General features: G+C 46.7%; 1 protein-coding gene across 1 annotated transcript; it reads left to right on the forward strand.

Moving 5' to 3' along the window:
* The first annotated feature begins 9,162 nt into the window (after positions 1 to 9,162).
* LOC308419441 (MORF4 family-associated protein 1-like) lies at positions 9,163 to 10,970 on the forward strand. Its single transcript, XM_080915169.1, has 2 exons — positions 9,163 to 9,701; positions 9,944 to 10,970. The coding sequence occupies exon 1, from the start codon at positions 9,314 to 9,316 to the stop codon at positions 9,689 to 9,691; it is 378 nt and encodes a 125-aa protein (XP_080771295.1). The 5' UTR covers positions 9,163 to 9,313; the 3' UTR covers positions 9,692 to 9,701; positions 9,944 to 10,970.
* The last annotated feature ends 520 nt before the right edge of the window (positions 10,971 to 11,490 follow it).

The raw sequence follows: 11,490 nt of genomic DNA on the forward strand, positions 1-11,490 counted from the left end.
ACCCCTGTAATCCTAGCACTTGGGAAATGGAGGCAAGAGGATCAAGAGTTCAAGTCATCCTGAGCTACATAGCAAGTTCCAGGCCAGCCTGGGATGCATGAGACACTGTTTCAAAACAATGCGCACACAAATTGTTGGTAGCCCTGGAGAGAAGGCGAGTCCCACCAAGCTGCCTCAGACATCTTTGTAGTGCAGCTGAAAGTGGTGCATAGGGAGCAACCAAAAAAGAGGGGGAAAAAAGAAAAGAAAAACAGATTCGTGGATATCAGTTAACCCCCGGCTCCCCCTTACATGTCACCTCAAAACACTCACAAAGCCTTGGTGCTCCCAAGTAGAGTCAACTGCTACAGTGAACACAGGCTCTGTATCTGAAAGTCAAGAGCCATGGTTGTGCTCGAGAGCAGTGTATATGCAGAGTGCTGGCAAGCAGCCCTGGCACCCCTCCGCTGGCTCCCCTTTTCATTCAGCACAGTCCCCTGAGGCTCCACTCTCGAAGAAGTCCTTCCTGAGGACTAGAAAGATGTTCACCCAGGACACATAATGGAGGGATATAAATCTGACCCTACAGACAGTGGAGGGAGCATTGATTTGGTTTGCTCCAACTCAAAATTCTTCACTAACGACACTGGTTCGCCTTACATTGCCATTGCTGATCTCCATTGTGCGAAGGCAAGCCTTGTGGTTTCTTTAGGATTGGACTGCAGCTGCTGGTTCGTACTTGGTGTTTGCTACAGGACCGAACTGCTGACAAAGAAAATTGAGCTTACCCCGCAAAGAACTTTTGTTGAACAGGTCCACTCCCCCCATATCCTAACTCTTCTCTCACACTACCTCTAGTGGGTGGAGAGCTAGAGAAGTAGTTTGAACATTTATTAAAATGGGATGCAAAAAAAAAAAAAATGTAGGCCTACACAACTGTCTTGGAGTCACAAAGCCACCACGCTTGCTGCAGCCTCTGCTGCTTTGCTGCTGTGCTCAGCAGGGCTGAGCAAAATGCACACAGATAATGAAGATTGCAGATTGAAGGGGTTTCTAGAAGTGGGCTGGTGTCTGGAGCAATCTCCTCTCTCTCCTGCTAACCAGGGGCATGCATACACCTATGATGTTTATAGGGTCTTAACTTGCATCCACTGGTGATTTTGCAAGGTGACCCTTGTGTTGTTAACACACAGTGCTCCCTGCCATACTGTTCATAATGGAAGTCTCTAGCAGCTGTGAACTAGATGAACCTGACTGTCCCTTACATCTAGTATGTACAGGGATTAGTAAGGCACCATTCAGTGACACAGGGACATAGCATAGCCACTCTTGTTCTTGCCTCAATGAAAGCCCCTGTACTGGCTGGTTTTGTGTCAACTTGACACAAGCTGGAGTTATCACAGAGAAAGGAGCCTCAGTTGAGGAAATGCCTTCATGAGATCCAGCTGTAAGGCATTTTCTCAACTGGTGATCAAGGGGGGAGGGCCCAGCCCATTGTGGGTGGTGCCATTCCTGGGCTGGTAGACCTGGATTATAAGAAAGCAGACTGAGTAAGCCAGAGGAAGCAAGCCAGTAAGTAACATCCCTCCATTGCCTCTGCATCAGCTCCTGCTTCCTGACCTGCTTGAGTTCCAGTCCTGACTTCCTTTGATGATAAACAGCAATGTGGAAGTGTAAGCTGAATAAACCCTTTCCTCCCCAACTCTCTTCTTGGTCATGATATTTGTACAGGAATAGAAACCCTGACTAAGACAATCCCCAAGCAGCAGTCTCCACATCTAAACCTGTGTGCAAATCACAATGCATGTGCCTTGGAATAAGGGGTCTAGCCATCCCTTCTGCAAAATACCATTTCACTAGAATTTCAACAAAGTGCATCTACAAAATATGTTCTGTTTCTGCTTTTAAAAGACCTGGTACTTCATGTCTCAAAAACCGGAATCCTTCATGAAGCATGCACCACCATCAGCATCAAGCACAGAAACCAGGAGAGCACACATAATGTGAAAATGCTCTCCACGTGTGGCAGCTTGCCCATAACCCTCTCCTCTTGGGTCTTCTTCCACTGTATGAGACTCTGAGGTCATCAGGCTATGCTTCCTGGGGTATATAACTCTGAGGAGATAGATCTGACTAGTATGTGTCCAATATCAGGAGGAGGAAGAAAAAAGAACAAGAAGAAGAACAAAAACAGGAGGCAGAGGAGGAGGAAGAGGCAGGGGGAAGAGGAAGAGAAGATGGAGGAGGGGGAGGAGATGAAAGAGGGGGGAGGGGAGGAGGAGAAAGCAAGGAAGGAAAGAGGTCGTTTTCAGAAAAGATTTCTCCCATAATTTCTTCTAACAGAGAAACTCTACAAGTCCTTGCAAAGTGACACCCGTGGATAATAACACATTTCTGGAACACTTCGTCACATCTTAGCAGCATCTTCACACCCTCGCTAGCCTGATACTTTGGGGCACAGAGCAGACTTCAATTGGCATAAACCTGGGTTCCAGGAAGGCCTTCACATCCCATGCACACGTTGACCACACACACCTGCATTTGAGTCACACATTCCTGCCACCACTAGATTGTTGGCATTATATGTGTGAATATGTGTACCACCATGCGGGGCTTTTCCCTCATGAGTTTGAAAGATTACTATTTGTAGCATGTAATCATTAAAAACAATCCATCCACACTAGTGTCTTCCCAGCCCAGTACATAGCCCGGAAACTCGTGCTTCCCCAGCCAACGCCTCTCCCACAAACACTGGCTCTGCCTCTCCAGAGCTCTGAGATCGCTTTCATGGTCTCCGCAGCCAGCTGCTACCTAACCCGCTCTCTTCCGGTTCCAAAGCCTGGCCGAATTTCTGGCTAAATTATTTCCCTCAGGCCCAGCTGAGTTGCCACGAATATAAAACACCAGACAATCTTAGTTTAGAATCAACAGATGAACACAGCAGTAAGTTTCTATCCGTGGGCCTTCAGACAGAGATAATCCGATGAGCGGGCTATGCCGAGATCACTCAGAGATTGACGAATCTTGACCTCAAGGTGTTGTTACCTCATCCTTCCGGTACGATGGCACAGATGTAGGAGACACTCTAGAACTCGGGGGTCCAGAGGGAGATGCCGCTTCGGGGACCATCAGCAAAAAGGATATTAACCCGGACAAGAAAAGGTCACCTTGCAGGTCGGGACCTAAGCCACAGGGTTTGGGAGTTGCAGTTCTCCCCCAGGTGGCCTGCTTTGCCACTTCTAGAGCAGACTGTTCTTTAGTCTCCGGCTTGGGGAAATGAGGCTCCACATCAGTAAGTTTCTTACCGCTGTTGGGCAGCTGAAAATCTTGCACCGTGTTTATTTTTCAGTAGCTACTGTCTTGCCCTGAGGCTGCCACGATCGAGCTAATTGTGAAACTGCTCCCTCGCTGGTTTTATCTATGTCATTCTGGCTGTCCTAGACCTCACTGTGTACACCAAGCTGGCCCTGAACTCACAGAGACCTGCCTGCCTCTGCCTCTTGAGTTCTGGGTTTAAAGGCTTTCTGCTTTTTGTTTTTATTAATTTTATTTTGTGCATTTGTGTAGTTGTGTGTTGTATATTCCCAAGTGAAGGGGGCACACACATCTGTCAGTGCACGAAGAGGCCAGAGGAAGACCCCTGAGGCCATCCTTGGCTACATAATGAGTTCAGGGTCAGCCTGGGCTACATGAGGCCTACAGGAGCAAAAACCTAAAAGCAATTCATAACAGGAATAATAATACTCTTAAGAATAATAAAGAAAAAAAACATGCAAAATTGTGGAAGCATCTGAGTCACTGAATTTTAGGATGTTAAAACCTATTTTAGAAACAAAAACACTGAGTTCAGTTTCACTTAAAGAACTAAACAGAATTTTTAAAAAGGTAGAGAACAGGGCTGGGAAAATGGCTTAGTAGGATAGTACTTGTCCTACAGACTTGCAGATCTGAGTTTAGCCAGGCAGCGGTGGCACATGCCTTTAATCTAGCACTAAAGAGACAGAGCCAGGCAGATTCCTCAGTTCAGAGTAATTTCCAGGACAGCCAGGGCTGCACAGAAAAACCTGTCTCAAAAAGACAGACCCAACATAAGCACAAGCATGCATGTGCGGCTGGTGGGCTACAAAGAAAAAGGATTACGGCTCAACAGTAAGGGTACTTGCTGCCAAGCCTAAAACCCGAGTATGATTCCTCAGACTCACATGTGGAAGGAAAGAGTGAACTGGCTCCTCCAAACTGCCCTCTATTTCCCATGAGCCCAAAGGAGCAAGGACACCTCCTCCCCACCTCAGTCTGCACAAAATAAATGGAAAAAACAAACAGCCAGAAAAAGACAGAGGAGAAACTACAGACAAAAAACAAAGCAGTGCTCAAACTCCACATGATGAACGCTGCACAGGTATGCTTTGTGTCCTGTTTGAGGAGCACCAAGAGTCATATGGTCCTGAACACGATCTCTCTCTCTCTCTCTCACTCTCTCTCTCTCTCTCTCTCTCTCTCTGTGTGTGTGTGTGTGTGTGTGTGTGTGTGTGTGTGTGTGTCCATTTGTGACGGAAGAGCAGAGATCTACATAGGTGTCTTCCTCTATTCCTCCCACCTTATTCTTTTAGGGACAAGGTTTCTCCCCCAAATCTGGAGGTCACAGTTCAGCTGGACTAGCTAGCTAGCTTGGGATACAACTGTCTATATGCACAAGTGCACATACCCATTCACCTGTACACACACACACACACACACACACACACACACATTCCATGTGCTAGGGATACAGAGATGAGTCACTGCCCCCTCTTCAGGAAATGGAGAGTGGGGGTTTGCACTCGGTCTTTGCATTTGCACAGCGAGTACATTAACTTCCAGCCAGCGCCTCAGCCTGTCCCATCACCTTTCACACCTTTTTTTTTTTTTTTCACAGCGCTTTCAGGTTCCCAAGAAAAGTGAAGCAGAGAGTGCGGAGTTCCCACACATCCCGGACTTCCCTACCCAACAGCCCTATACCCCTGGAGCATTGCCACCTTCAGTGAGCCTACAGCATGCAGTGCAATCAGCAAAGTTTCTGCTTTGGTTATGGTTGACACTTGGTGTTGAAAACTGTGGGTTCGGACAAATGTGTGTTGGCATGCGGGCACCATTACTGTCTCTCAGAGCAGAGTCCTAAAAAGCCGCTGTGGTCTCTCTGTGTGTCCCTCTATCCCGAACCGACCACCCATCTTTCTGTGTCCCCAGTCTGCCCTTTCTGGAAGGTCGAGTAGTTAGAACCATGTGACTGACATAGAAGGGGGTTTCAGTAACAGTTAAGACCCAGGAAGTCCTTTCATTGTTTGGTTGCTTATTCCTTTTAGTGCTGAATAATATTCCATCATTCCTTCACTTACCGAAGGCTGCTAGTTTTGGACTTTGGGCAGTAGCAAGAGAAGGTGCTGTAAACATTATGTACCTGACTGTGGCAATGCAAATATTTTACATTAAGAAACTGGAGCATGTGCTGAACAGCCAAAGTTAATAATATTCCTTGAGGTCACTTAAGACTGCTAACCTACCGCGTACTCAGACTGTTGGCATAACTCCCCTTTAAGGGAAAGATGTAACAACCAACCTTGCCTGCCTTGAGTTTTTTCAATGTAATCAGCTGTTACAACCTGAGCTGATACATAGCTATAATCTTAAATTATAGACTCTTCCGTGCCCCTGAGCCCAACAAAACAGCACATACAAAAATTGAAAGCAACTTCCTAAACTCTACCATAAAGTTTGAAAGCAACCATTTATGGTTACTGCTTGAAAAATAATGATGTTTGTGATCTGGGTCAGTCGGGATCAGTCGGCACCAGTGACTTAATCTCTTGTTAAGGATTACTACAAAGTGCCCCATTCCTTCCCCATGTGATGCTTTCAAAGTCACTCAGTAAAGATAGAGCAAAACCCTTTGTTAGGGACAGGCACACCCCTCACAGAAGAGACAATACACACAACAGACACAGCACCCACACAGACACAGACACAGAGATAGATTCCCAAGACAGCCTTTAGGCAGGCACAGCTTTAGACTCACTCAACAGACAGACAACACAGGAAGCATGAAGTAAATCATTTGAACCTAAACTTACTCTTTTTTACACTTTTTTTACTGAATATTCTCTGTATTTACAATTCAGATGTTATCCCTTTCCCACAGTCTCCTCCTCCTCCCATTGCCTCCATGAAGGTGCTCCCTCTCCCAACCACCTTCTCCCACCTCAGCACCTTGGCATTTCCCTATCCTGGAAAAACGAGCCTTTGCTGGACCAAAGGCCTCTCCTCCCATTGATGCCAGACAATGCTATCCTCTGCTGCATATGCACCTGGGGCCATGGGTCTCTTTGTGTGAACTCACTGGTTGGTGTTTTAGTCTCTGGGAGCTGTGGTGGGTTTGGATAGTTGATTATTTTGTTCTTCTCATGGAGTTACAGAACCTTTCAACTCCTTCAGTCCCTTCTCTAGCTCCTTCATTGGGGTCCTCATGTTTAGTCTGATGGTTAGCTGCAAGCATCCTCCTCTGTATCAGTATGGCTCTGGCAGAGCCTCTAAGGAGGCATCCATATCAGGTCCCTGCCAGTAAGCACTACTTGGCATCAGCAATAGTGCTTGGGTTTAGTGGCTGCATATGGGATAGATCTCTGGATGATCTTTTCTCCAATTCCTGCTCCTCTATTTGTCCCTTTATTTCCTCCCATGAGCATTTTGTTTTCCCTTCTAAGAAGGGGCATCCACCTTCTGGTCTTCCTTCTCTTTGAGCTTCAAAAGTTCTGTGAATTGTTTCTTGGGTATTCCGAGCTTTTGGGGCTAGTGAGAAGTGAGCATGCTTCTAAGTGAGTACATACCATGAGTGTTCTTTTGTGAGTGGGTTACCTCACTTAGGATGATAGCTTCACATTCCATCCATTTGCCTAGGAATTTGATAAAGTCATTGTTTTTAATAGCTGAGTAGTACTTCATTGTTTAAATGTACCACAATTCCTGTATCCATTCCTCTGTTGAAGGACATATGGGTTTTTTTTCCAGCTTCTGGCTACTATAAATAAGGCTGCTATGAACATGGTGGAACATGTGTCCTTGTTAGATGTTGGAGCTTCTTTTGGGTAGATGCTCAGGAGTGGTATAGCTGTTTCCTCAGGTAATACTATGTCCAATTTTCTGAGGAACTGCCAGACTGATTTCCAGAGTGATTGTACCAGTTTACCTTCCCACAATAGTGGAGAAGTGTTCCTCTTTCTCCACATCCTTGCCAGCATCTGCTGTCACCTGAGTTTTTAATCTTAGCCATTCTGACTGGTATGAGGTTGTTTTGATTTGCATTTCCCTGATGACTAGGGATGTTGAATATTTCTTTAGGTGCTTCTCGGCCATTTGATATTCCTCAGTTGAAAATTCTTTGCTTAGCGCTGTACCCCATTTTTAATAGGATTATTTGATTCTCTAGAGTCTAACTTCTTGAGTTTTGGAGATACTAGCTCTCTATCAGATGTAGGATTGGTAAAGATCTTTTCCCAGTCTGTTGGTTGCTGTTTGTCCTACTGACAGTGTCCTTAGCCTTACAGAAGTTTTGCAATTTCATGAGGTCCCATTTGTCCATTTTTGATCCTAGAGCATAAGCCATTGGTGTTCTGTTCAGGAAAATCTCCCCCATGTTCTAAGCTCTTCCCCACTTTCTGTTCTATTAGTGTACCTGGTTCTGAACTCACTCTTTGTTAAACAACTTCAAGAAGAAATGTTTCTATTTCTTTCCTTAATGTGACACTGATATATTATTGATAACTCAGAGTGGATCATTAATGTGTATAATCCGTGAGCAGGGTTTTGTGTGGATTTATGGGTTCAATTAATTTGCTGGGTTGTACAGCAGAAGCTGTCTTGGCTATAGAGATCACATTCCCACCAATTACGTGGAGGAGAGAGGGGGAGAGGGGGAGAGAGGGGGAGAGAGGGAAAGAGATGGGGAGAGAGGGGTGGGGAGAGGAAGATTTCATGGAATCCATGCTTACTAGCCTTTTCCCACATCAGGGCTCTGCAATCTAACTATCCTAATGCAGCGTGCAACAGATTCTCATTGTCCTCTGAACCATTTACTCTTATCTATGTTCTTAATTGCGTAGCTTCCACTGGTGTCAAGAAAACCTAAAGGCTGGATTTTTTTTTTTTTAATTAAAAGCCACTGAGTGTAAAGAGTCCAATTAAAGATATGCACTTTATATATGCCTGTGGTTGGTATTTGCATGTGGTTTCATGACTCGTGGTTGGAAAACCAGCAAGATACATAGTTCTGATTCTTGAGAAAGTACTATCTGATCAGTAGACTAAGAATTCGGCATCTTCCCTTAAAGTTCAGTGTTGAGTAATCATTAAGCAAACTTAGTTGTCTGCACCAACTTCTGCCCTTTCTATATCGAGTGATCACCAGCTGAACTTCTGGTCAGCTGGAGCCTCAGAACGCATCAGACACTAGGTTCACATCACCAGTAGCTCTGTCTAGTAAAAACACACCCAGGCATTAATTACAAAGAGGTGGGATGTAAGCAGGATGATTGTTCTCACCATGGATTTCCAAGAGTCCTCCTTTCCCAATTTCGGGAAGGTGAGGTTGTTAGTTTTTTATTTTTATTTTGTGTCGAAACAGGGTCTCACCACTGGAACTCACAATGCACACCAGGATGGCCTCAAACTCAAAGACCTGCCTGCCTCTGCCTCCCAGGTGCTGGAATTAAAAACGGGATCGTTCTTTTTCTTGTCTTTCTTCCTTCCTTCCTTCCTTCCTTCCTTTTTCTTTTTTTAAAAGTAAACTTGTCAGGCGAGGTGGCTCACACCTGCGACACGGGAAGCTATGGCAAGAGGATTGCTGAGAGTTCAAGATCAGTTTTAGCCAAATAATTGAGTTCCAGGACAACCTTGGCTACAGCGTGAGGGCCTGTTGCAAAAAGTAAATAAATAAAATCAGAATAAGATACAGCGAGGCATGAACTTGGCATCGTCCTGAACAACTCCAAGAGCTTTGGAAGTGTGAGCAGCTGATGCTTGCGCGCGACCGCGGAGGCGCTCGCTCCGCCCCTTCATGGACGTGCGCGCGCCCGCACCTCGCACTGCGGCCGTAAAGAGGGGCGCGGCGGTGTCGTGAAAGGGGTCGCAAGGCGCAGAGCGCTGGTTGACGGTTGGGACTCCATTTTGTTCACCGCTCGTCTGCTCGGCAGCCGCTCGTCTCCGGAGCTTCTCCGTGGCAGAAAGTTGGAACAGCGGCGGAAGTTTTGAGGACTCGGCCGGAGCTCGGTCACTGAGTGTCGTGCAGACGAGCAAAGCAGCGGAGATGCGGCCCTTGGACGCAGTGGACCTGGCGGAGCCCGAGGAGGTGGAGGTGCTGGAACCCGAGGAGGACTTCGAGCAGTTTCTGCTGCCGGTCATCCACGAGATGCGCGAGGACATCGCGTCGCTGACGCGCGAGCGCGGACGCGCGCCCGTGCGCAACCGGGGCAAGCTGTGGGAGATGGACAATATGCTGATCCAGATCAAGACGCAGGTAGAGGCCTCAGAGGAGAGCGCACTCAACCACCTGCAGGGCGCGGGCGGCGCCGAGCCCCGTGGCCCCAGGGCGGAGAAGGCCGACGAGAAGGCGCAGGAGATGGCGAAGATGGCCGAGATGCTCGTGCAGCTCGTGCGGCGGATAGAGAAGAGCGAGTCTTCGTGAGCCGTCCGCGGTAAGGGCGAGAGCCTGGCGGGGCGTGGGCGACGGTGGGGAGGAGGCTGGCTTGTCGCCTCAGAAGTAAACTAGGCCCCTCTGGGGAAGGAGTATAGCAAATTGTCGGTGGGGAGAGCCTGGAAGATTCCAGATTGTACTGGAAAGCATGGGGCCCTGAGTGAGGCAGCCTCCAGGAGGGGCCGTGCTTGCTCTACTGTCCGGTGTGATTAACCTCTCGGTGATGAATCTCTCCCGCTTTAGGTTTCCAGCCAATGGATCTGGTTGAGTGATGGCGATTGGCTGACACGACACCCTGGAGAAGCTGAAACCAGAGAGCCTTTTGTTTTCCTTTTTCTTTTATTATTTTTTTTCTTTTCCCCTCTGTCTACACTCTGTTCTTACTGACACTACGTTTCTGCAATGGTCTGCGGTTGACGACCTCGATATGAGTTTTTGATTATTCAGTGGTTCCTTTTTTTTTTTTGTTTGCTTGGGGGAAATAACTTTGATTTGGAAAATGCGCTCACATATGGGAATTAGGGCCTAGATTGTAAGCCCTGTGGCAGTTGAATAACGTTCGTTCCTGGGCTTTGGTTGTTGTTCCTGCATTTTGAGGTGTTTTGCTCATTCTTGGGTGACCTGAAAGCTCCCTGAACTTTGGGTCCCTGTGAGACTTGGAGCTCACCGCCTCTGAAAGTTCTGAAGGAGCTGCGTTAATTTTAGAAGAGGATTCCATGCAGCAATGGAAGAAGGGACCAGACTTCATCTGGGACTGTGGATGGGCCTTACATGGCTAGGACTGGTGACCTGGAGAAGGGTCGGAGGATAGTATTGTTTCTATGGGGGGACTTTAATTTCTGTGTGAGACCAAAGGAGGAGAGATGTATTTTGTGCAAATTTTAAATTTTATGTGCTACACTATCTATTGTAACTCGCCTGATGAGTTTGTTGGGACAGCCTAACTCATTTCGAAATGAAATGGGACCCAGTATGGGAGATGAGGTCTTGTTAGTTCGTACAAGTTGGTATCCCCATATATTTGAGGCGATCCTGGGCATAAAATGAAAGATCCTTACAGTACCCTTTGTGTGCTGGGAAGGAAAACCAGCAATGGACCCAAAACTTCAAGGAAGAGGCGTCTTCAAGGTTCATATGCAGTCAAGCTATAAATGTATTGAGTGGCAGACCTGATAAGCATTTGAGGTAAAAAAAAAAAAAAAAAACCCTTACCATGTTGAAAACAAAATCTTACATGTTAATAAAAGTATTTGTTTGCTTGAAAAGATAAGCCCAGAGAGTTATTAATAATAAGTCTTTCTTCAGTGGCCTATGCTTAGTTTGCATGAATGTCATTGAGCTCTTTGAGCTCTGGGTGAGCAGAAGGGAATTTTGGCTCTGGCTGTTGTAGGAACGGGCTAGGAGATTGATTCCTAGTAGGAAGCCCACAGTCCCTCTGAGACCAGCCCTTTAACTTGACTCCTGTTCTTTACCTGTATTGCATAGACACTATAGTGTTGATATACTATAGTGCATCTGGATGACACAGCGAGCTATAATGTATTGGCTCCCTCCAGACAAGAAGGGCTGGGTCCCCAACTGCTGGAATGACCCTCTGTGGGACATACCCCCTACCAAACAATGGCTTTGGCTCATCATCTCCTTCCTAGGTGGCCCAAGTTCAAGGACCTCCCTTTTAAGAGCATCCCAGACATCTTAGAATTTTTGCATCTGCTGAGGGAACTGCAGCCTAGCCTAGCTTCTGGCTGCTCAATGTTCCTTTCCCGGGGTGATCATTGAACTTCACCTAT

The sequence above is a fragment of the Micromys minutus genome, assembly GCF_963924665.1.
Source record: "Micromys minutus genome assembly, chromosome: 1".
Classification (NCBI taxonomy): Eukaryota; Metazoa; Chordata; class Mammalia; order Rodentia; family Muridae; genus Micromys; species Micromys minutus.